General features: G+C 36.4%; 1 protein-coding gene across 1 annotated transcript; it reads right to left on the bottom strand.

The window, feature by feature from the left end:
• Positions 1 to 28: 28 nt before the first annotated feature.
• LOC125683856 (arylsulfatase I-like) lies at positions 29 to 22,316 on the bottom strand. Its single transcript, XM_048925347.2, has 15 exons — positions 21,690 to 22,316; positions 19,498 to 19,609; positions 19,232 to 19,283; positions 17,600 to 17,703; positions 15,800 to 15,906; positions 15,601 to 15,665; positions 15,004 to 15,108; positions 11,361 to 11,424; positions 10,699 to 10,796; positions 7,848 to 7,987; positions 5,655 to 5,719; positions 5,390 to 5,501; positions 5,092 to 5,258; positions 947 to 1,096; positions 29 to 740 (listed from the first exon to the last, which is right to left on the bottom strand). The coding sequence occupies exons 1-15, from the start codon at positions 21,784 to 21,786 to the stop codon at positions 568 to 570; spliced, it is 1,611 nt and encodes a 536-aa protein (XP_048781304.2). The 5' UTR covers positions 21,787 to 22,316; the 3' UTR covers positions 29 to 567.
• Positions 22,317 to 27,746: the final 5,430 nt, after the last annotated feature.

Raw genomic sequence — 27,746 nt, forward strand, 5'->3', positions numbered from 1 at the left:
TTGCATGTTGTCAATGTACACTATTGGAAAAATGCAATGGTTTCTTTATTTAAAAAAAAATGCTTATAAGGCGTACTGGTATACATTCATAATCACGGGGGGAAACAATGCAAAAATAAGACAAGCACTAGTCCAATGAATGAGAAAATCATGCGCACTACAGTTGATAAGATAAATGATAAACGGAGCAAACAAAACAAATCAAGCCTAATACGTCAGAGGGATTTATCGTTGCCATCTAACTTCACAGCACATAGTTTGATTTTTATCATCATATCTTGATAATAAACACTACATATAATAATTCCTCAAATACAAGTCATACTTACGTCTTGACAAAATATGCTGAATTCAACATGCTGAAAGCACGGTATTCAGTAAAACTTGTAGTGCACTGTGGGTAACTAACAAAAACTCGCTAAGAGAAAACCCACAGAGAAATGATCTCACAAGCCACCGGTATACATGTTAACTGAAAGACTCCATAAAGCAAACAATTGCTGCTAAATCACAATAAGAGCACCGTCATCCCTTTTGTTCACGAAGAAACACGTGATCATCACCGTATTAGCACCAACCTGGGGTCCATACTCCGTTAAAATGTTTTGGGTCTGCACTTTTTACGTTTCTTTTACTTTGCTGAGTTTTCGCTTTCTTTTTATATCGATCCAAGCGCTTTTTCATTTTCTGAACCATAACAGGTTTGTATCCAGCTAAATTCTTTCTTTCTGAAGGGTCAGCTACAAAATGATAATTATTACATAAGAAGATTGTTCGAAAGAATACGTGTAACCTGCACGTGCTTTATAGTACACGTGATGGCAACCAGACAGACGGACAAACAACAGACAGAGTGGTCCATGTGTTGTCATGCTCGTATAAACAATGGATAGGTTTTCAAATGCCTTTTCATTCACGATGATTTAAAAAAAAATTTAAAACTTACATTTGATGTTATATAGGAGGTATCGAGGAAGGAGCCATTTCCCCTTGTCGTTTTTCTTTAATTTTTTACACCGCTGCAGTTGGCTGTATCTGTGCCATTTCCTCACCATTTCAAACCCCGGAATCTTGGCGGTCAACCAGCGAACATACCCTACACATATAATTAGATCCATTAAAGTACTAGACCATGTGGGATGAATTCAATTCGACTTTCCGATACAAAAGTAGATGTGAGTCAAACACACGACGGAAGCTTTCTTGCTATCGTCGTTGAAAGATGAAGATAACGAACAGTGATCAATCTCATAACTCCTATAAGTAATACAAAATAGAGAGTTGGGCAAACACGGACCCCTGGATATACCAGAGGTGGGATCTGGTGCCTATAGGAGGAGTAAGCATCCTCTGTCGATCAGTCACACCCGCCGTGAGCCCTATATCTTGATCAGTTAAACGGAGTTATCCGTAGTCAAAATCAGTGTGCCAAGAATGACCTAACAATCGGTATGAAACACGTCATATAGCACTTGACCCAATGATAGGTTGTACTAGCAAATAAGATCGTTATAACGACCATAGAATTTACGAAATGCTGATTTTAAACGAGACTGTTGAAACCCTTGCACCATCAACTTGTTTGTCAGTAGCCAGCCTCCATTTGAAAGCAAGATCACGATTAACGAAAGAAAAGTTTTCATTAAGGAGTAATCTGTCCAAACTTTAGGTAACAAAGAAATAGCAATTTCTGGATAAAAATTCTGGAATTTTACAACTATGCTAATACCATATTACTTGCGTTATTGCGTAAGGTAGCTCATTGCATCCAAAATTTATATAATGGCTCGTTAATTAAAACACCTCTTATGAAGCATGATTTTACAATCAAGCTGTATCATTTTATATGATTTTTTGGTGATTTTTCCGAAATCATAGAAAGGTCTTTATTTTACAATTAAGAGATTATAGAGGCTAAATTTCGCTGTGATTTGATGCATGAAATGAATATTCAATAAAACATGCCTAAACCGTAAACGATATATCATGCACAAAATCACAGCGAAATTTGGACTCTATACAATTTATCATTCCGGAAAAGAATTCACTCTTTCGATGGGGAAATAATGCTTCATACGAGTCGCTTAAACGAGCCATTAGATGTATAATGTCAGTGTAATGAACCACCTTAATTTTAAATGAAAAAGCATTGTTAAAATCCCTATCTGCTGTAGCGGTATAAGTAATAACACAGCAAGAAGAATACCGGAAAAAAAAACCGTGGAAAAAGAAGCAATTTCCAAACAAGTCATGAAGATTTTATCACAATTGAAAAAAGCTTGTAAAATGATATCTAGTAATAACTATGTAGTATCAAATGTTTATGAGTTTGCTTGATGACATAAATGCAATTAAACAGATATACTATGTCAATTTCTGGAGTCTGTGAGGTAAAACATGTAAAATGTCTACTTCAAACAGTAGTAAAAAGTAATTTTTATTAAACGATTCGGACACAGATTTGAAAACTGGGAATACAATCTTCATCGTCTTAAAAGAACGAATGTCGCAAAACTGAAGAGGCTAAACATTTGCTCAAAATCATTCCACCTTATAGTGACCCCCTCCATCACCCCATTCTGAATGAAACCAGACAGTATATAAGCAAGTGTTATAACGTCAAAATCGAATTTCATCACTCAAACCAGTATCAAATTCAAACATTTATTGAACATGGAAACATTTTTGAGATTAAATAACGAATCTGTAAAACAGTTAATTACATAATGTGAGAGGAATATGAAAATTTATTCCGTTTACCTGATCAAGATATAGGGTCACGGCTTGTATAACCGGTTAACAGGGAATGCTCACCTGATCCCACCTCTGTGTATCCAGGGGTCCGTGTTTGCCCAACTCTCTATTCTGTATTGCTTATAGGAGAGATTGATCATTGTTCGTTATCGTCACCTTTCATTCACCCACAGAAAATCATATACTTTTGGAATTTTGTGAGTAAATCATCATATTCTCCTCGCCACCATGTGCATGTGATACATGTATTGTAATAGTATTGAGGTTAATGTTTCATCCCCAGGGGCGGATCCAGGAATCCGCCACTGACCCCTGCTACACAAACTCATGGTATATTCCAAATTTAGACATACATTTGTATTCTAATAAGAAATGGACTTCTTTGTCGTGTTAGCGCCCGTTGTTTTACATTAGATCCACCTCCGGTATTTTGTTGAAGAAATAGTGATCTACTATCTATGAATAATCAGATCTGACCGGATTTTAATCCTCGATTTCCCGATTACGAATTATTTATACATCACCTGATGAGGTTAAGTGACCGCTCAGATTTTAACATGTTTTACCACTGACCTCAAACTCATGTTCTGACCATTTGGTTATCACTAAATGAATCACGCATATTCATGTACATCCTTCGTCATATCCTCACGCAGATTTTCATAAAAAGTATCTAGACTAAGAGAGGGCAATGACCGACCCATTGACCAGACGTGCCCTGTATACATAATTTACTTTTACATTCATATTTTGTCTAGTTTATAAGTTGCTTTTGTGAGAATCTTTTGTCTTTTTAAAACAGAAAGAATTCAAGGAAAGTACATGATAGTGATTTGTTTTGCGTGTACTATGCGGAAATGGTATTTAAAAGTTTTTGACACGTGGTGTACGAGCTAATCAATAGTTAGCAGACGTCAGTAGATGGCGTTTCGCTGAAACATTTGGCATTTTCGACTGGTCTATTTCATGAAGTGACGAAACTTGTTGAGATAAATCTATCAATTGAATGGTATAATTTCTGATGGGTTGAAAAATCTTTAGAAAAGGAAAACACCTATTTTACATCTGTCCGATAGTTTTTGCGTCTGACATCGGCCCAAATCTCTGATGCTTTAAACCCTAACACTGTGAATACATATGAAATTGTTTTCCTTTTCCTACATTTATTCGGCCATCTAATTGATTCAGTGACGATATAATTATTGGATAAAACAGAAACTGTAAAACCATGCAGATTTAGAACTTTGTGATTAAATAATCCTTCCGCCACAAAATGTAGTCCCTGCCAAACCCTTTCATAATCTGATTTCAGCTGAATGGGGTGAAGTAATACATGTATAAAATGTTTGGAGCAATGGGATCAGTATTGAACCAGTGCATGCAAAATTATATCATCCTGTTCAGTTGTGCTCAAAAGCTGAGGAGACAACTTTTAAAACATGTTTAACAAATGAAAAATAAAATGAGATGAAATTCAGCAATTCTAAAAATGAAATACTGCGAAATGAAAATTTATCCTCCTCCTCATGTGGTTCCTTCCTATTTATAAAAATATGACGTCAACGAATGTACAAAATATAAACTTTTCAAGAAATTTTCTATCAGAAATTATAGACCGCATGCATCGGTATGGTTGACGGATATGATTCTCTACTTTCAGAAGAATCATGTCAATTTTTTGCCGTTTGAAAAAAAAAAAGTCTCGTATGTAAAATGAGCCGGCACATAGTATATTCATGATTCTTAACAAAAATCGTTCTATTTCACCTACCTCACAACAAACGTTTACGAACACTTGTGTTCTTTATGCAGTTTTAGATTAATTCCGACAAAAATTATGGTTAAATTAAGTTGTAAGTGGACTTGGTTCGTTTTGTCTTCTGTGCAGGTGAGTGATCTGTATTTGTACTCCAAAAACGCCAATTATTTCATTAAGTATTCCAAAGAATACTCAGAATGATGAATGTATTGTTTCATAATGAAAAATAAATAAAAATACGTCTGTTTCAGGCTATTTAGTCGATTATTTAATCAATGTAAACATATTACATGAACAGTATTTGATCTTTGCCTCTTGTTATTTCTAAGAAGTTTCTTTTTGGGTAAACGACTTGGTTTATTTTACGAAGCAATGCCAGTAGACCTATAATACTCTGTTGGTAGATGCTCTCCTCAAATCCCCGGTGTCTGAATATCGCACGAGAGACTATCGCTGTGATACCATTTCCCGCGTATTATATAATTCATACGCTATATGAACCCTTTGTTTGCTATACCAGTTGCATAATACATACAGAAATTTAATCATTTAGTATCCAGAAAATTTTTCCAACATACCTTTTGCATTTCTGACCATTTGATTTAGGGACTCGTAAATGAAGACATCTTGGTCGCCGTCTGTTTCGTACTCGTCATAGATTGGACAGAAGCTATTAGTCGCCGCCACACGGTACCAGTTGTTGTAGTCGCCCGGAGAACCAATTATCAGTTTGTAGTCACCCACCCTGCAAGAATTTGCATTTCAAAACGTGAAAATCTTATGAATCTTCCATATAACTATTCGGTCAAAAAGATAAGTTTTATTTCTGACAAAAGCAAATGTACAAAACATTTATAATTATTTGCGCAAAATTACCTTATGGCCGCCGCAGATCGAGAGATGTCAATGTCATAGACGAACTCGGATCTTCGGGAAGGTTTACCCGATCGAATCATCGGCCATTGATTTATACCATCAATTTGTTTTTCTGACCATAAAACCAAAGATAAATTTCATTGAAGCAAGTAATTACCTTTCACGAGTAAATGATTCTTATTTCATTTATAATGAAAATTAAATAAATGCAGTTCCAACTACTAGTATACTTCGGGAACTAATGTATCCACATAGCTTTGCCTACCTAGCTTTGGTTTCCCTCCCGCGGCAGCAAGAAGCGTAGGGAACCAATCAGTTGCATGAAATAATCTGAAACATATACACCAGTACTAATATACAACATACAAATACACTACTACACCGAATATTAGAAATATACTGAACATAATACGTGCAGCTATTTATTGAATACATGCAAGGTGAAGATAACGAACAGTGATCAATCTCATAACTCCTACAAGCAATACAAAATAGATAGTTGGGCAAACACGGACCCCTGGACACACCAGAGGTGGGATCAGGTGCCTAGGAGGAGTAAGTATCCCCTGTTGACCGGTCACACCCGCCGTGAGCCCCATATCCTGATCAGGTAAACGGAGTTATCCGCAGTCAAAATCAGTGTGCCAAGAACAGCCTAACAATCGGTATGAAACACGTCAGACAGCATTTGACCCAATGCGAGATTGTATTGACGAACTAGATCGTTATAACGACCATAGAATTTGCGAAATGCTGACTTCAATCGAGACTGTTGAAATCCCTGTACCATCAACTTGTTTGTCAGTAGCTTACCTCGATTTAAAAACTGACTATACCCAGAACAAGCTCTTGCATATCGAATCAGTTGAGATATATAAACACCATATGCAGGTGATAATGGAATATTGCTACATAAATGTGGGAAGTTGACGATGGAGAAGCTGAAATCATCCCGTTTGTCATACAGTTGATACCTGTGTCACATTACACTGCGATTAGGTATCCGACTAGGTAGCGGGTTCTGAGCGGCCTGAGAATGCCAAAATCTGAAAAGTGTCCGGCCGGGGACCATGCGGTGAGAACACGCCATTCAGGGCCCGTATACCCCACCGGCAGCTTTTAGCGCGGAGTTAAATCCTGGCGATGTCAACCCCATCGTAAGATAACGCTCACGTGCTTCAGCGATTTGTAGACGTAGGAACGGCAGTCTCAGATGCCTCGGAGGATTGGCCATGTCGATGTTGATGGCAACAGCGTCGATGATGATGTTGGAGATGATGACGATGACGATAGGTATTTATACACCAGTTTGCAATTGCCTTAATTGCACTTAACACGCATGAAAAGGCAAAGGTCACCGAACGATACCCGGATGTTCTCAGAACGGACATCGTCCGGGCTTCATCCGATACCCCTCAGGTGTCCGAGCGGTGACCGCACGGGGGTACCTAGTCCGTACGATGTCCGTATGGGTACCGGACGTACCCCTCCTGGTTACCTACCGATAACCTTACGGATATCGGGCGGCCACCAACACCATCATTCCATACGCTCCCCGCCCGGTAAACATACGGCTGCCTTCCTTGTCCCGCCCGAGGTGCGGGCGGTATATGAGGAGAGCTAATCACCCGGCAGACTTGGAAATGTGTTCCTACGGTGTTAGATCTTGACAGGTCCCCCACCGATACCTATACCTCGCCCGGTACCCGCTAGTAATGTGACACAGGCATGAGTTGTTAGTTTGCCGTTAATGTCTACTTTCAATAAAATATCTAAGTATGAAGCAGAAGTGGACGACTCTGTGGTGTCCTTTATTTCCAGCTCACAGGGATATATCAAATCGACATATGAATGGAAGCTATCATTGTTAATAGACAAAACGTCATCGATATATCTAAAAGTCGAATTGAAGGTCACAGCGAGAGATTTTTTCTTCCACGTAGAAGTTTTTGAATAAATTTACATAAAGTAAAACGTATACGGTACCAATTTTGATGCACCAGATGCACATTTCGACAAATAATGTCTCTTCAGTGATGCTCAACCGAAATGTTTGAAATCCAAAATAACTATGAAGATTTGGAACTAAATATAGCCAAAACCAGCGTGACAAAATAGTGGAGCCAAACCCATAACTTTCTTAAATTAAACCATTGCCAAAATACTGTAAACCAACTTTTATTCGCGTGCGAGAAAATTTCGCGAGATTCGCGTGAACCTTATCTTTACGAACCAGTCCTTGAATGTCTGTCATAGGCTCGAAAAAGACTCGATCCCGAAAATAACTTACCCCGAACCAGTTTACCACAGGTAAATTGCGAAAATAAGTAGCCGCGAATAAAAGGTGGTTTATAGTATGAAGTGAAATTGAGCATACATGGTTTACATGACAAACTTTTAATTCTAAAAGAACTTGCAACAATTGATAGGAATAGTGCTGGTGAGTGTAAACATATACCCTTCGTGAACGTATCCCTTTCTTTTCAAAACATTCTTGCTGTACACGAAGGACACCGCCCTGGTACCACCTTCCCACAAAGTGGTTTTGGATCCGCGTAGAGGAAAGTTGTTCCCCACTATGTGGGCTGCACCACCATTCTGCACGATAAGAGGTATACATAAAATAGAGGTATTCGTTTTTAATAACCTCTATCAAAGCCCTGTAAATCTATATGCATTGTAATATTCTTGTTCATACCGATATTTCAAAATTTCAATCCTGATGTCATTGATATTTATCATACCTCTACTGATTATTCTTTATATGAAAAATGATATGATAAAGCTCTATATGAAAAAATGATACAATAGAACTATTTCCCTGAAAATGGTCCATTTCCCCTTGTCTGAACACTACTTTCTCATTAATATTCATCAATATTTTTTAACCAATCAAAATGCTCGGTAGGCGGAGCTTTCCGGGAATCGTCAGAAAGATGACAAATTGTTGTTAGCAAATTTCATAAGGTTTGAGAAAAGTAATCAATTAAAATTGTTTCGGTAAAATAAAACTGCTATATGATAGGTATTTTGGTAAATAGCAAACTTATGGCCCCCTCGACAAAAAAAAAAACCCCTACTTCCCTTGCGGCTTTGCCGCAACTGGAAATAGCTTTCTTATCAGACAGACCATAAATTTGCCATTTCCCGAAACTATATTTACATTCACTGCGTGCATTCCGCTTATTTTCTATCGAAATATATTGATTGTCATTTGCGACCACGAAGACAGAATTTGTTTCAGTCTAGTAAGATCGGTTTTAGTGTCGTTGGTGCTCGTGTAAACAAACGTACACACATTCCACGAATTCCGCCACCTATTTTGCGGCATTATGGACATAGTCGGAAGACGTCTTGTTCTCTGGTTTATTCTTACCTTTTATTTGAACTTAGTACATAACTTACCCTTACCTAGTTCATACAAGGGTTCATTTTATGACTCCTTGGACCCCTTGTTCAAATATGGAAATCATTTCCAAATGAGGAGACAAATCAAGGTCAGATGATTTTCAGCTTTTACGTTTAGATAAATTGTAGATGCAAGGTGAAGATAACGAACAGTGATCAATCTCATAACTCCTATAAAGGTGAGGATAACGAACAGTGATCAATCTCGTAACTCCTATAAAGGTGAAGATAACGAACAGTGATCAATCTCATAACTCCTATAAAGGTGAAGATAACGAACAGTGATCAATCTCATAACTCCTATAAAGGTGAAGATAACGAACAGTGATCAATCTCATAACTCCTATAAAGGTGAAGATAACGAACAGTGATCAATCTCATAACTCCTATAAAGGTGAAGATAACGAACAGTGATCAATCTCATAACTCCTATAAAGGTGAAGATAACGACCAGTGATCAATCTCATAACTCCTATAAAGGTGAAGATAACGACCAGTGATCAATCTCATAACTCCTATAAAGGTGAAGATAACGACCAGTGATCAATCTCATAACTCCTATAAAGGTGAAGATAACGAACAGTGATCAATCTCATAACTCCTATAAAGGTGAAGATAACGAACAGTGATCAATCTCATAACTCCTATAAAGGTGAAGATAACGAACAGTGATCAATCTCATAACTCCTATAAAGGTGAAGATAACGAACAGTGATCAATCTCATAACTCCTATAAAGGTGAAGATAACGAACAGTGATCAATCTCATAACTCCTATAAGCAATACAAAATAGATAGTTGGGTAAACACGGAATACTATACTTAATAATTGTGTGTACTTGAAAGGATTTACATGTATTTTAAAAAAGATACAGAAATATATGAATATGAATAATAAAATGTCTTTATTTGTTTTGTTAAACGGGAGATGGAGGTACATGTAGCAAACATTGCAGAAAGATATTGCAGAACTCGCGTTACGATTGTGTATATCCATTTTCTGCAATGCGTGCCACCTAACAAACCAAAAAAGCATTTCATTATTTAACTACACTAAATTACTGAGTACATGATGGACTGGTGGTACGGACTTTTCTCCACAAGGCGCTAATTGAATATGTCAGACAGCATTTGATCCAATGATAGGTTGTTTTGGCAAACTAGATCGTTATAACAACCATAGAATTTGCTAAATGCTGACTTTAAACGAGACTGTTGAAACCCCTGCAACATCAATTTGTTTGCCACTAACCTGCCTCGAATTAAAAACGGATCATTAGCACATTTCATTTACACCACTTCTGGTATATGACGTGGCACAGATACGTTTGAGGTTTCCCCTTTACAGTAATTAATATTTTCGTGAGGAGCAAAGATAGGGGCTCGGTAGAACGTCATGTACTGGATCCAACAATGTATCTACGTTTGCAAGGGTTTTTATGAAATTGAAGAATCCAGTATAGGTACGGTAACTCGTAGACACTCGTCACATTCACTGGGATATTAAATGTTTTAAAACTGAAGTATGCTTTTTGAGAAGTTCGTCTTTTGGAAGGGGAGTTTGAGTATAAATAGGATTACCACAGGTGGAATTAACATTATTGCTAACATAAACACTTTTACAGGGTTTGTTGACATGGGAACTAGTTAACTACATGTACTTTGACAAGACAGGGGAACTAGTTGACTACTTTGATAAGACAGGGGAACTAGTTGACTACTTTGACAAGACTGGGGAACTAGTTGACTACTTTGACAAGACAGAGGAACTAGTTGACTACTTTGACAAGACAGGGGAACTAGTTGACTACTTTGACAAGACAGGGGAACTCGTTGACTACTTTGACAAGACAGACGTACTAGTTTACTACTTTGACAGGACATGGGAACTAGTTTACTTACATCAGTTGTGAAGACCACCAGGAGGTTACCCATAAATTTCTGCTTTTTAAATGCCGTCATTACAGCACCCACGGCATCGTCCATGGCCGTTACCATACCTAGAAGCAGGAGAATCGATGGTATTGTATTGTTGATTGTATTTTCTTTCCATTCTAAATGATAATTTGATGTATTATTCGATGGTACATGTACGTAAACTTTAAAAAGTGAAGTTTACGAACAGTGATCAATCATATAAATCCTATAAAAGATACAACATTAAGACCCCTGGACACACCAGAGGTGGGATCAGGTGCCTAGGAGGAGTAAGCATCCCCTGTTAACCGATCACGCCCGCCCTGCCCTCTATATCTTGACCAGGTAAACGGAGTAATCCGTTGTAATTTAGTAAGTAAAGAACGGTCTAACAACCGTTATGAAACATGTTAAACAATATTCCACCCAGTGATAGCTTGTATTTGCAAAGTAGATCGATATAACGACCACAAAATTCGACAAATGCTGATTTTAAACGAGACTGTTGAAACCATCAATTTATTTGTCAATAAACTGTCTCGATTTAAAAATTGATCGTTCAAAGAACATGCTCTTACATATCGAATCTGTTGATAACATAAACAATAATATCAAGTAATCTATCTAAAAATATCGTCGTTACAGACCCGAATATATTTTCCTGTCTCTGTTCTTCAGGAGTCGGTATCTCTTCTCATACTTCTTAGGTACCTGAAAATAAAACATTAAATTTCAGTCTACATGTTTATGTATAACCGCTGTATATTTGGTATGCTAAAAATGTTTAGCGAATAAAAACATCGCCAAAATTAAAAGCACTAACATTTCAACAATCACATAATGATAGGCATTCATCGTTACGCATCATAAATTTACCAGTAAGGAAAACTATTTACTCAATATTCATGCTTAAAATCTTTTTTTTTTTTTAAATAAAAAGCCAACATGCCTTTTATTTACTTGGCATATTTGTAAATGTTTTGAACATAAAATTAACAGATTTGATTTTATATGCAATAACAGATCTACTATCATTCCTTCATTTCAATCAATTTTTTTTTTACGATAACTGAATAAATTGGTAATGAAATATTTATAATTTTGGGGAAAAGGTTGAAGATAACAGTGAAAATCTCATAAATCCTATAAGTACAAAACAGCGAGTAGGGCAAATTCTGATCCCTGGAAACACCAGAGATGGGATGATGTGTCCAGGAGTAAGCATCCCCTGCTGACTGATCACACCCACCCTGAGACCCAACCCTACCCCCGACGGCATTGAATTCAACAAACTGAATCAGCACTACATGATGATGCTTGCAGATTAACATGACTAATATTGACCTAGCTGTTTATTAAATTTTTAAACGACGTTTGCTATTTATTTCCATATAAAACTTTCACCCCCTATTGTTGCCCCCCCCCCCCCCCCACCCTGTCCCGGGGCAATGGTTTTAACAAATTTGAATATACACTCATCAAAGAAGCTTTCACATAACGTTTGTCTTATCTTGTTCCAGTGGCCCTAGAGAAGCCGCCAGGTATTTAAAGCTGTATGACCCGATGTCCATGTATTATTTTTGTACATAATTAATTTAAACAATATTTTATTATGTATGAAACATAAATGGATTAGGCAGCAGGCTTGCAGCCTATATAAGACTTCTCCAAAATTGTACATAATTACTTTAAAGCAGATTAATTACTCTATAAAGTTATTAACTTTCCCTTAATTACATGCTTGAAAACACCAGCATGTAAATGAAAACAGTGAGAATATTATTTAGAAAGTAAATATAGTGTGGAACTTATATAAATCATCCGGAAAACCTCGGGGCATTTCAGACAAAACATGGTGTTTTCGGTGAAAGGCCCGAGGTGTTTCAGATAACGCTTAAGGTGGATCGATCCTCATGTGACTTATCAATATTAATGGTTGAAAGTGGAAAAACTGTATAAATTTCCACTCAATATACTTTAATTTAATCAATAACCAAGGAAAATGCGTATGTTGCCACCTTTTTAAAGATGTTAGACATACAAAAACAGAAGTATATATCAACATAAAAAATCGCACATTTTCGTTAAACAAAATAATGAAAATTTATTAAAACTTGTTGAAATTACTAATTTTAAGTGTCAACAGTTCAAGAAAACTGCTAATTCATAGATAAATTAAAATTAATTGTGGATATTAGGGAAATTGTGTCATAGACATGCAGTAGAGGAAATTCCAGCATAGGATTATTGCCCTTGACAACATTTTAAAAATTATAAATAATTGATTATCTATGGAAAATAAAAACTTTTTCAGTATCAAAAGTTTACCAGATTTTTTATTTTATTCAGTGAACAAAATTCCCCTGAGAGATATATTTCTATCATGTGCAAAATTTAATTAAATAAAGGTTTTGCAAAAACCTATGACATCACATGAGGATCGATCGACCTTAAATTACAGTGTTAGACATCTATAAATAGACCCACGCGCGTCAGGGGAATCCCAACATGATGTATTAGCTCATACGCAACTGTCTAGTTTTAAGGCTGAAAGAGCGTAAAACAACGAATTATTAAAAGGTATTTGATATTTTTATTTCTATTAAACTTATGGCACGATACTGTTGTAACAAAATACACAGCTTTACACAGATAAGACCACCAATGATCTGAAAGTTTGAATTGGTCACGTGACTGTCACTTGAAATGGCAGAGTGACGCGGTTGTTTGTAAATACCGATTTAGAATCAAATAACTTTGGTTAAAACAGGTGAAATAATGTATGACATGTCATACAGCCTCATAACTACATACGTTATGATTTAATAGCGTTTCTACGAGATGGAAAAAAATGTTTTAATTCGGACCATATAACTTTAAGAGATGCTGCCATATTTTCGTCTACATTATATTCCCTTTGAACAGGGTGGAGTCCTTCATTTCTCACTCACTTAAGGATGCTTTATGACAAGTTTGGTTGAAATTGACCCTATGGTTCTGGAGAAGATGACAAAAGTGTTAAAAGTTTGCAGACGGACAGAGAGACAGACGGACGGTTAGACAGAGAGACAGACGGAGAGAGAGACATACAGACAGAGAGAGAGAGAGACATACAAACGGATAGAGAGAGAGAGAGACAGAGGGACGGTTAGACAGAGACGAACTGAGAGAGGGACAAAGGGACGGTTAGACAGAGAGAGAGAGAGAGGGGGGGCAGTTAGACAGAGAGACGGACGGTTAGGCGGACGGAGAGACGAACGGAGAGAGGGACAGACGGACGATCAGACAGAGAGACGAACGGAGAGAGGGACAGACGGACGATCAGACAGAGAGACGAACGGAGAGAGGGACAGACGGACGATCAGACAGAGAGACGAACGGAGAGAGGGACAGACGGACGATCAGACAGAGAGACGAACGGAGAGAGGGACAGACGGACGATCAGACAGAGAGACGAACGGAGAGACAGACAAATGATCGGTTAGACAGAGAGAGAGATGGACGGTTAGACAGAGAGACGGACACAATGGGTGTTTGGAAAAGCTGACTCAGCTTATAGCTCAGACAGTTAAGCTAAGGAGGTCCTAAGTCGCGGCAGGTGCTGACATGTTAAAGAGTCCTTACTGAATGGCCCTGAACGCATGCATAAATCTAGTGGCATTTCCGCTGGTGATCTCAATATGAGCGAACAATTCTCATGGGACGTAAAAGAAAATCAGATTTACCTGTAAATAGTATACAGATTTACCTGTAACGAGTTTACAGATTTACCTGTAAGGAGGATACATATTTACCTGTAAGGAGGATACAGATTTACCTGTAAATAGTATACAGATTTACCTGTAAGAAGTATACAGATTTACCTGTAAATAGTATACAGATTTACCTGTAAGAAGTATACAGATTTACCTATAAATAGTATACAAATTTACCTGTAAGAAGTATACAGATTTACCTGTAAATAGTATACAGATTTACCTGTAAGAAGTATACAGATTTACATAAGACTACAGATTTACCTGTAAGAAGTATTCAGATTTACCTGTAAAGAGTATACAGATTTACCTGCAAGGAAGTATGCATGCATATACTTACCTGTAAAGGATTTTGTACATTGGTTTACCTCTAAATGGATATGTACATTGATTAACCAAAAAGGTATATGGATTTTCATTTACACATTGTTAAGAATCTGTCCATTTGATTTACCTGTAAAGGAGTGTGATATGGATTTACCTGTAAAGAAGTGTGATATCGATTTAACTGTAAAGGAGTGTGATATCGATTTACCTGTAAAGGAGTATGCACAGACTGGAAAGATAGGTATAAAAACAATGGGTTGTTTTTCCTTTTGTGACCTTTGATGATTTGCACTGCTCGTTTGGCGTAAGTTTTCTACAATATATGAAGATATATTGGGTGCATGCAACATTCTAAAATATTCTAACTGTCCCCTACGTTAGAACATCATCACAAGGTCGTTCTTTTGCAAAACGTTAGTCGTATCATATGCGCACGTGAATTGCGTGATCAGGTTTTTTTTTTTTTATATAGACATTCCTTCTCGGCAGGCAGACAGCCGAACATTATCAACGTAAAGATTGCATAATTTCAGAAAATGAACTTTGATGGGAAAAATTCACTTGAATCACTGAAAACATAAGGTTTGTTTCCATCTGAAAATGAGTGTAAAATGATATAATACTACATCTTTTTTATTTATATATTTTGAGAATTTCTGTAAAATCCACGAAATTCAAGCCATCCTTCATAATTATGTTGCCCAAATGAGAATAAAGAGCTGATATTTTCCCTTCTTTTGATATAGAAACGTATGGGTTTGTATACAATTTGTGGTGGTTTCTACATTTTGTATCTTCCTCTTACTGTAGAATATTGCTTCTTAGGCGGGTAAAACACCGTGTTGTTAAATCGAAAGTCGTATCCTCCAGCTGAAAAAATAAAAAAATCAGAAATGTACTTCTCCTAAATCTGTCGATGTCTGTTAACTGTTTCTGTAATCACTGTCGACATTCAAACCTGCATGTAGAGTTAAGAGAAGTGAGCGATTTACAATGGTGCTGACCTGTCGTGTGCTTGTAATAGTCCTGAGCGCCTGTGTAGAACCCCAGGAAGGAATCAAAGCCTCGGCGAGTGGGTGTATAACTCTCATTACAAAATCCCAAGTGCCATCTGCAAAATTCCCCCCCATCAAACTCAGTATCAGTATGGCTACTCGCAGAAATTAAACAAAATCTTCATGTAATATATAGTGTTAAATGTATCTCGATTATTTACCGATTGGTTTTATTAGTAAAACTGTACGGTATATATAGATCTAAAGTGAAGCTAAAACATCACATTAAAAGTCATGTTATGTACGACATACCATTATACTAAATCGTTAATCTTATTCAACAAAATCGGACGTACGATAATTTATTGTGTCGCACGTTCGATATATCGTACATGCATGTCGTACTTAGCTTATGGTAAAATGTAAGGGGCGATATCTTTGTTATGTCGCACAGACGATATATATATATATATATATATATATATATATATATATATATATATATATATACACACAGTGAAACTTCTCCAAACCGGCCCCTCAGAATACCGGTTCTCCCTGAATATCGGCCGATTTTCAAAGTCCCGGCAGAAATCTTAACATTTCCTTACAAAGAAAGTCTTACAAAACCGGCCACCCCTGAAAACCGGACATCGGCCACTTTTTAAAGTACATTTGTTAACAAACATATGTAATTTACCCTTAACATACCGGCCACTTTTTGAAGACAAGAAAATCTTGGCCAAAGGTTAATTAAGATCGTCCAGGTGTGCAAATTGACTGACCGACTGGCCAGGTATGAAATTATCCATCGGAGGTGTGAAAAACACTTGTGGCCTCTTCAATTTCTATTGTTTACCTGTGCTGTCAAGCGTGTTAATTGACACTTAGCTAATCCAAGAGACCCTTCCAAATTCTGTACAAAATGTAAAAAACAGTTAGGAAATTATTGAATGAATACCGTATCAAACGTCATATTGTTTCACCATACTTTCGTATGGATATAAGCGGTAGTTAATAAAGAACAAACCCATGACTGTCAATGATAATTATTAAAAGATAGAATAATTTTCTTGGTTTCCATAGACTTAAAATTCCAAAGAAATATTCAAATTACAATTTCATATTTACTACTGTACTTTTTAAAAACGTCTAAACAAAATTGTTAATGACATAAGCGATGAATGTAAACAGAGTTTTTATAGGTAAGAAGGATTCCAATAATAGGCCTCTGTGTTTTCTTTATGTATCCTGTTATAGATTTTCAGTTTAAAATTAGATGATTTCGGCGAGAATATTTCTTGTAATTCATAATTATCTTTAGGTACAAGCGGACTAATTTGATCTCCACCGATAATTGATCATAGATCACCAAATCAAAGTGAACAGTACCTACTTTGTGAATATTGAGATAAAATGTCTATAATTGCTAAATTCTCGGTATACCGGCCATCCCTCTAAACCGGCCATTTTTTGTGGTCCGAGAGCCGGCCGGTTTAGAGAAGTTTCACTGTATACACCATGTCGCGTATGTACGAAACATCTATTATGCCGTACGCAAGATATATTTGTTATATTGTATGTAGGATATATTACATATCATTCGCACGGCAATTATCTTTTCTTTATTTAATCAATAAAACTCCTAAATATAAATCCAGGACTATAAAATAACCTCATAATCCCTTCGATTCACCATTCAAACACCCATGAATCCTATCTCGGTTTTCATAAGAGCATTATTATATTGCTTGCTTCAGATAGAGAACACACGAATAAAGAATTTAAATTTTTTATCTTAAAACATACTTTCCAATCATATGTGTCGAGTAACCCAATTTCTGGAGTTTTTCTGGAAGAGTCGGTGTATCCAGGGACATAAAGCGCGCTTGTCGGGGAGCTATTGCGGTGCCCTGGAAGAAAAAAAATGTTGTTAAGATTGATATCATATTATTCGTGTAACTTTTGATTAATATAGCAAGAGCCTACATATTCGCAGAGAAGGCGGGAAAAAAAAACTTGGCTGCTACATCCATTCAAATTTATCCGAGATTTCAGCTTCAATCTCATGGGGGTCCGGGTTAATATAGGTCCTCAGTACCCCTTGCTTGTCGTTAGAGGCGATTGAATGGGGATGGTCCTTCGGATGAGACCGCAAAAACCGAGGCCCCGTGTCACAGCTGGTGTTGCACGACAAAGATCTCTCCCTGCTCAAAGATCGTAAGCGCCGAGCATAGGCCTAAATTTTGAAACCTTCATCGGCAATAGTGACGTCTCCTTAATGAGTGAAAGATTCTCGAGATGAACATTAAACAACATACAATCAACCACTGTTATCAATCTTATTTTTAATGTATTTATTAATATTTCTTATTTAACATAATTCTGTACCAATCACTGACAAATGAAAAACAAACTTTAATCATATAGCACTATGTCTGAATTTTGGAGGGTACTAAATTTTTGGGGTTTTGAATTCAAACAAGCTGAGAAGCAGCACTATATCTCTCTATATAGTGTGTTTTTCTATTTCCGATTTCTTTCTACATAACCCCCCATTATAAAAACTTCGAAAAATTCATACTTTGCATTTTAATGTATTATCTAAAAAGTAAGATATGGGGCTCACGGCGGGTGTGACCGGTCAACAGGGGATGCTTACTCCTCCTAGGCACCTGATCTCACCTCTGGTGTGTCCAGGGGTCCGTGTTTGCCCAACTATCTATTTTGTATTGCTTGTAGGAGTTATGAGATTGATCACTGTTCGTTATCTTCACCTTTATAGGAGTTATGAGATTGATCACTGTTCGTTATCTTCACCTTTATAGGAGTTATGAGATTGATCACTGTTCGTTATCTTCACCTTGCATATGTTTATATCACGTGGTTATCCTTATTTCAATGTTTAAACCTAGAGCCTTCTATACCGATCATTTCAACACTTTATATTTCTAATGATTTGAATTTCGGGACATAACAATGTAACTTACATGATATAATTAACAATTTCGGAAAATCTTATGACAGACAAAAATTATACTTGGGTTCTTCGAAAAGTTCCGTTAACATCGCATTCTACGACCTATGCCAATAATATTTCGTGTACTTAAACTGTAGATTCCAATATACATGTAGATCTATATGATCTCCACTAAATACAATAATATTATTCAATTCAGTTGTGAAAACAGTCAGCATCCCAAGTGGTATGCTTTAGAGTGTAATGACGGAGTTACGTGAAAGTTTTCGGGACCGTATTGCCGGAACCTTTCATCGTAAGAATAGACAATTGGTTTTATTTCTATATTGCATAGTATGACATTATGTACAATGTAGGAATAGGTGGAAAGTTTTACACGAAACTTGAAGAATCCATGGACGAACGCAATCTGAGAACTTGGGGGTCATTTGAAATCAAAACAAAGAAATTAACAAACTTACTGATAAGCCGACTCTGAAAGGGTAGACACCGGTCAGAAAACTGTTTCTTGACCTGGAAAATGAACGAACCGTTAAATAGTGTCCATTCTGTTTTATCACCAGGCGATACGTGTACACTGCAAGTTATTAAATAAATGATTAATGGTGTTTTCTTTAAATTAACTGGAAACATTTACTGATTTTTTAACCTTTGAATTAAGAACCTGATTCCAGCGTAAATTTGATTCTATCTCAATCAATAATGCTATTATCTATGATTTACTTACGGTGTACAAATAGGATGGACATATGAAGAATTTAATATCACCCCTTCTTGAGCCATTTTGTCCAGATTAGGCGTGTAGATATCCGGATTGTGCCATCCAACATCATTCCAACCTATTTTTGAAATAAATTCTATGAATTACACAGCATGTGTAAATAAGCTGTCTCGGATACTGAACATATGTGCACACGGTATACATGTGTAAATGCCGGTATCATGTAGTTATGCTTAATTGTTAAAATTGTATATATGCTCCTCGAGGACCTGTTTTATGCAGAAGAGCCCCGTCTGTTTTTGCCACGTGCATATAGCAGTGGCGGATTTAGGGGGGAGGGGGCCGGCTGCGCTCCCCCCTAAAATTTTAAAATTTAAGGTAAATTGGGGTCTCTTGTGTAGAAAAATGTAAACGATGAAAGAAGCAATAATTTCTTCCACTATCGGATAAATAAATGACAAAATCTTTTAATTTATTGAATTACTTTTATTGGGAGAACTTACACTTTCCCAAAAATCCTTAAAATTTGTGTCATTCTATTAATTTCACCTTGTCAAAAATGATAGGGGGAAAAAAGTGTAAAAATGAATACACAGGATGATAGAAGATATACATGTATTTCAAGCCCCATAAAATCTGTACAAATCCATGAGCTTCCGGGGGCTTCGTCCTGGACCCACTGGGGGCCTCAAGGCGGCCCCCAGCCCAGACCCCCTGTCTCATACAGTTGCGCCCCATAACCGCGATTCCTGGATCCGCCTCATTATAGTGCACATTCTTGGTTAATTTGGTATGCCTTTTGTGTGCGTACAGATAACCTGTAAATACTTTAGCACTTTTTGGGAATAAGAATCAAAAACTACTTTTTTATTGCTAAATTCTGCACCAGCAAGTTACCTTTTTTTTATTAATGGGTGTGTAGCTCACACCTGTTAACCTAGTTTAAGCTGATAAGTTCCAAACATGCGAATCGCTGCTCGATTGAATTAAAATCGTAAAATGAGGTCAAAATCTAAGGAGGTTAAGTCTATTTCTACGTAGGTTATAAGTAAAAAGGGATTTGACCTACAAGTTTCTGTTTACAACGGTAGTAGATACATACAGCTCAATTACGTCACGGCAGGATGAGGCGATGGCTTAAAAAGTCACGAATAGTTTGTCGACCTGTTAGACAGAGTCGATGTTCTCCGTTCAAGATATCAATTGATTTTGCTGATGTTGCTGAACAAAATATAGTAAAAACGTGTTTATTTTCAGTTTTTGAAAATATTTTGAAAAAATAAATTACAAAAGGGAGAAAAAAATATGAAAATAATCGTACATATATTAGCCAAGATTTATTAGGAAAGAATAAATACTTAGTAAACGCTGAGAAGAAAAGAAAATATTGTTTTAAAAACAGGTTTCAAGATTGCATTTTTTATATATATCAAAAGATATTAGAGAGAGAGTTGTAACCTTAACCCCCTTTAGTTATAAACATTTTAAACAAAAATGGTCTTTTTACCAAATTGAACTCGCCCTGTTCCTCTTTGGGGCGGAATAGGTACAAAATCTGCCCCCCACTCCCCCTAAAATTTCTTCTGGTTCTGCATGGGTCTGCCGTTCTGCACGATCAATTCAATGAATCAGTTCCGCTTCATAATCTTTTATTGATACCAAATGTACCTATCAACTTTTAATTAATTCCGTTCCATACCGCTAGTATGAAATGAAATGGATTAAGTTCTCTAGGGTCTAATTAACTACACAATGACCTTGTATATGTCTACAGATATACAAAAATATTAATATTATCATGAATATACCCTTCCACTCGGGTGTTATCATTAAGACACTGGAGAGTGGTAAAGAAAACGAAAAAACAAAACACTCATGATTACGTTACAAGTTAATGATTAAATCTAACAATGCGGTAGAACGAGTGCTTATGCACTGTAACTGAAATACGAATTCCGGACCGTGATAACCCTGTAGGTTAGGGTCGATAATATTGTTCTGTTCCAATTTTCACATTCTAAACAGTTATCAATTAAAGACGACCTAATAATCAGAGGATTTTTTCGGAGGGTGTGTGTGTGTGTAAAATAGTTATATTTAACTTAATCATATTTAACAATTAACAACGTTTATAAAGATATTGGTAGTGATGTCACAAGGCTTTTATCTATCTATCTATATAAAGTACATATACGTACCCAAGTCGTCTGCCACAATGAAAAGGATGTGCGGTCTTTTGACACTCTCTATAACAGGAAATAGGAAACACAAAACAATAATACTCCGGCACTGCATCGTTTTGCTTCGCTCAAGTTTTTAAAAAGTCTATTTGGGAAAACTATATCGGTGTCTAATGATGACTTGAAATCATCTTCTTTCGGATTTCCAATATTATGTCATGTGAATTTTTTACGGTCAACTGAGCTCTTTCCTCGAGACACTCAGAAAGTTAATGTCAAAAACCACACCAGAAATGGTTACAAAGAGAACACCGGAGCACTTCTAATCCCTAAAGGTTTTATCATGCTTATCAAACATAACCCTCACTCACTGTGCAACGCTGAACCCAGCAATGGTGACTCAAGACAGCTCAAGTTTTTTTTATCGTTACCTTCCTGATCAGGAATTAATGCAGCGGATCAGCCTCGGAAGTGCAAGGGAATAAATCTCACGGATTTTTTTTTTTTGTGTCTGCAAAGTCCTCACGCAGTGAGAAAATTTTTAAATGTCTACGATAAAATGTCATTTGAAAGATGCAACACGCTGTGCGGGTCGTTAAAATGCGGGTTGTTTGACAGGACATGGAAAATAGTTTCCTAACTGTTTTAATGGTTGGACTTTGAACCTTGAAGGAAAATACATATTGTGAGAATTGCAAAAACTGTGACGCATCAACCGCATTTCGCCCCACTCTTACCCACTTATGAAATATAATCGCTTCTTTGTGATAAACACCAATATTTCATGAACAAGAATTAAAAAAATGAGAAATTTGATGATGTTGATTAGAAATAGTCTTGACAAAATCCACAATTTGTAAAATCCTATATTCTTTATATTAAGTTATCAAAGTGGTGAATGAGTCTGTGACGGTAGGAACACTGCGTGGCCTCTTATCAAACATCGCGTTTCACCTGTATCTGATCGGACCACCTGACAATATTGGTGCTAATTGATTGTATGCAGTGATACTTTTTCATCATGTCAACACAGATCGCGCGATACTGGACCTTGGGGTCACATTTCGTAAATATTTCACACAGTGAGGGCAACATTTTGTAAATACACTATCCTAGATAATCCTTCTCAATGTATAGGGTACAGATAAGTCATCTCCATGCAAGATCTTAAACAACAATAAAAATGATTGTGAAGTTTATTAGTCTGACATCCTTATAATATTTCATTTATATCAGCGCAACAAACTACGAAGGGTGTGTCAAAGCAATAATCATATGTATCGCGAGCTTGCGACAAGTCGGTGACTTTCTGCATTGTAAACAATGTTCTCACATCACAACTCATACTCAACATTCATGTGGATATGATAGATGTTCGCATTTCTACCCAGAAATTTATAAACAAGAAGATATATGAAGCCTAACCCCCAAAAATATTAAACAAGAATTAAAAACAGAAACCTGGACCCATGGATTAATGGAGGTTACAGAAAGACGAAGTGTTAGAACCCTGCCTAAAATCAATTCAGTTTGATACGTTATATATATATCAGATTTCCAGTCTAATATACGGTTCGTTGAATTGACAATACATGGAACACACAATTATTGCCACACTAAACAATTACTTGACAACACCATGCCAATCTCATCAATCGTCTTGGTGAAATCATCTGGTATTGTTTTCTCATAAACCAATCAATATATCATATAGAGATAATTGTACAATAATTAAAAAATACATTTTTTGTTTATGGCATCAAGGATTCAAGTCCCATGGGGGTCCGGGTTAGAATAGGTCCTCAGTACCATTTGCTTGTCGTAAGAGGCGACTAAATGGGGAGGTCCTTAATCGAAAAAGACCGCAAAAACCGAGGTCCCGTTTCACAGCAGGTGTGGCACGATAAAGACCCCTCCCTGCTCAAAGGCCATTAGCGCCGAGCATAGGCCTAAAATTTGCAGCCCTTCACCGGCAGGCCAATCCGAAAACATGAGTTATCTTTCCTTGATCCGGAACGTAGTACGCTTGCGTAACAGTAGGTTAAGACTTCCGGGTAGTATATTCGAGAAGCGTCATTATCAACAGTGCAGAAGGCCGCAAAGATAATGCTGTATAATTTTACAGTAATCACGCCAACAAACATGTTAACGTTAATAAAAGATCTTAATGCATAGGTTTACTTCATACACGTGAAAATAACCAACTTTGCCTGTAAAAATAATAGAAAATTAATGTTGTAAGTAGAGGAGGACACCCCCCCCCTCTCCGATAGGATGTTCTATCGTTAAACTGATGTAATTTCCTACGACGGGCCTGTCCCGAGACGCAGTAAGATTATTCTAACTACCACCACCCCCCTATTTTCCAGGATTTCACGTGTTTTATAACTGAAATTAGTATATATCATATATTGCATACATTTCCTCAGGATCTTTAGCCCGTGTTTTAATACAGTCAGATTTATAATAAAATATCAGAAGTTACTTGTTCAATATCAATGTAGTACATTCAGTGATGAAAGTTCTGCCACGATGTACGTCTAGGTATGTCGGACTGACACATCTGGATTCTGAAAATGTTCATCTCCTTCGATTGGTGAGTAAAATTTGTAAATGAAGCAGAGACCACTGACAGATTTCCAGCTGTCTGCCCACAAATTTTATACAGTTTCAAATACAAGTATAACCATAAAGAATTTCGTCGTCACAAACCATCTTTAAACTGACATGCAATGCTTTGAAAATAAAATAACGTATAATTGAACACCCTGAATTTATAGTCGGCAAGAGTATGTACCTGTAAATACAGCCATTTTGAGTAAAATATTCGGAGTTTTACTCAAATTATTTTGTAAATTTGTGGCGAAAGGGGGTGTCTAAATCTGTCATTGCAATTTCTTTTATGACACGATACGTGCCTATACATAATCAAATAGATTTCAAGGGGGCTAAAACGAATAAAAGAGGGAAGATACAGAGACGTCAAAAGCATTGTATTAGGGGGGGGGGGGTAAACTTACCTATCCCCCAGAGAGTACATTTGAGAATATGCCCCCCCCCCTTCCGGGATCACACAGGTCTATGAAAAATAATTTATATCAGTCTAGCAATATTCAACAAAATTAATAAAAAATATTATTTAGTTACCTATTTTACTGCATTTTAAACATATCAGTTGATATTAACAATCCTAGCTTCATGCTGCAGTGTACAAAATGATTTGCACGTCCACGTCCAGGTACTTTGAAGAAAGTTACCCAATGATTGCAATCTGGTTTATTTTTGAAAGAGTCGATTGGTGGTGGTGGAATAAATTTAGCCCTGATAAAACAATGAAAGCGTTGATTTCCTATTTTAATTGATTTCTTTTATTTTGAAAAGAGGGGGGGGGGGGGCATTTTACATGTATGCAAGATCTTCTCACCACAGGCACTCGACGTTTTAAATATCTATAATAAAAAAAATTGCCTACAAAATAATTATGTCAGTCGTTATTGGATACATATGTAAACAAATGAATGTCTGGGTGATTTCCAATTTAATTTTTAAAATCCCCCCTCCCCCCGAAAATCACTCCCGACTCGATCAAGAAATTCTTCTTCTTTTTTTCCATTAACATTTTCTAACTCACTCGTACAAATGATTTCAACTGTTCTCGATTTTGAACAGCGCCCATACTAATAATATATGAGCAGTCTGACTGTGTTACTACCCGGAAGTTGTCATATTCACACTAAATGTAAGAATACAAAGAGAGATAACTCACGTTTTCGGAAAGGCCTATATGGGTGAATTATTCTCGAGAAGGACGTTAAACGTTCTGACAAGCACGGTGACATTTATGCCGTGGATATATAAGCGTTAAATATCTATTGTGCTAATGACAGTAATGTAACGGAGCACAGATTGTGAAAATTTGCCTGCGTACCGCTGCTTATCATCAGCACAAACGACAACACAAAAATAAACTTTGAGTGATACTAAAAACTCTGATCACATTGCACTTTGGCTCTCATTGTTAAAGATATTTCCATGACGACTCATATTCCGCCAGGATTACGGCTTTCTTCTTTTTCAGTTCAATTTTCAAAATTTCCATAATTAGACGTCATGTTAATAAAGGATGCCTTTCTGCACGTACTCTGTTGGAGGTTAAATTCAATCGACCATAAACTACATACACGTGGTTAATTCAAATCAATTTACAGTTAACAGAGTGTTACAGATTTCAAAACTTTTTTGCTGAAAATATTCATTATTAAAAACATGATTGCGAATATTATTTTTCAGTGCGAATCCGATAGTAAACACACCAATTACATATTATAAGAAAATACTGGAGATCGATTCCTTCTTTTTGATTACAAGCTTGTAAGTAACAGTTCAGTTTGGGCCTGTCACGAGAAGGCTGCAAAACTTGCATGCTATTGCATGCTGACGTGATCGGTTAGAAATCGCCTGTGGGTACAAAGTTAAGGGAGCACGAGTTACCTTCCCATTTAATTTGTGTTAGTGGTAGTACAAAACAATCCGATCTGGGTATGTTTTTCTATCTTTCTGTTGTGTCGCGTCAAAAGATGGCCACAGTTTCACATTTCAAATGTTTCCTTATAAAAAAATATATAACTAAAATAAATTTAAAATGCGTGCCTTCCCTGATTTAAATCATAGACAATTAATTTTTCTACAGAAAAATAAAACGACCAAATTTCTAGATAGTGTTGTTTTAGAAAAAAAAAAATTAATGTACTCTGACGCGGAATCTCACGTGAAATAAACTACCTGGTATCACAGTGCTGGAACGACAATAGAAAACATTAGATTTTCTCTTTCAGAGCTTTCTTTGATGTGCATTTGTCGCTATTCAGACATTTTCTTTGTCCGTTAGTACATAGTATGGATTGTCTGTTTCGTTTAGAAATATCTACCTATTTTATTTCTTAGTGAGATTTACCCTAGTAATTAAGGGTAATCAAATACACGATTTAGTCACAATATTTAAGAGATCGACTAAAAGATCCGAAATAACAGAAATCTAAAAGTAACTTTTATTTCAGGATTGAGCTTTCATTTCCTAAGTCAAACGACATGACTGGAAGTATTCTTTGTGCAGATATCTCAGAAATGCATTTCCTTTAGTTTGAAATTACATGGAATTGATACTTCACATTTATAAATAATGAAATACTAAGAATACTATTTTTACTACACGATACCTACATAATTCACGCACAGTCACATTCCCGCTCAAACTTTTCACAACAATATATCATATACATATTGTACATGTAAAATATAAAAAAGAAGACGTTATGAGTCGTTATCTTCACCTTTCAAAAACGCATTGCATTGTGCATATCGTTTACTTGATCAAAATATAGAACTCACGGCGGGTGTGACCTGTCGACAGGGGATGCTTACTCTTCCTAGGCACCTGATCCCACCTCTGGTATCTAAAGCCTTCGATAGAGTCTGGCACAAAGGTATTATATCTAAGTTAAAACTCTACGGTATATCTGAACAAATCATTAAATGAGTTAATAACTATCTAACTAATAGATCTCAAAAGTTGTCGTAGATGGATTTACTTCTTTCAGAAATACAAATTCTGGAGTTCCGCAAGGGTCTGTCTTAGGACTATTTTTGTTTTTGTTATATATAAATGACATATCTGATGATCTGTCAAATAGTGTAAGACTTTTTGCGGATGACACCTCTGTGTATGTTATTGTTGATGATAATTCACTAACAAATGATCTTGAGAAAATAAAGCAATGGTCTATAAAATGGGCTGTGGATTTTAATCCACAAAAACAATCAATCAGTCTAGATATCACAAGAAAACATATCTCACATCCTAAAGTAAAATATGGTTATAATGGTCCGGAAGTTATGAACACAGAAAATCATACTGATTTAGGATTAAAATTTCAATCTGATGGCACTTGGAGATCACACATATTAGATATTCATGAAAAGGCATCTAATAGACTAAACATCTTACGTATGCTGAAATATACTTTAAATAGACAATCTTTGATTAAAATTTATTTTTCTTTTATTCGCCCTGTTATT

The sequence above is a fragment of the Ostrea edulis genome, chromosome 6, assembly GCF_947568905.1.
Source record: "Ostrea edulis chromosome 6, xbOstEdul1.1, whole genome shotgun sequence".
In the NCBI taxonomy this organism is placed as follows: domain Eukaryota; kingdom Metazoa; phylum Mollusca; class Bivalvia; order Ostreida; family Ostreidae; genus Ostrea; species Ostrea edulis.

Coding starts and splice junctions, on each gene's coding strand:
- LOC125683856 (XM_048925347.2), bottom strand. CDS start 21,786: ATGCAGTGCCGGAGTATTATTGTTTTGTGTTTCCTATTTCCTGTTATA. Junction 15,666..15,799: donor CTATTACAAGCACACGACAG/GTCAGCACCATT, acceptor TTATTTTTTCAG/CTGGAGGATACGACTTTCGA. Junction 5,259..5,389: donor CGATCTGCGGCGGCCATAAG/GTAATTTTGCGC, acceptor AAATTCTTGCAG/GGTGGGTGACTACAAACTGA.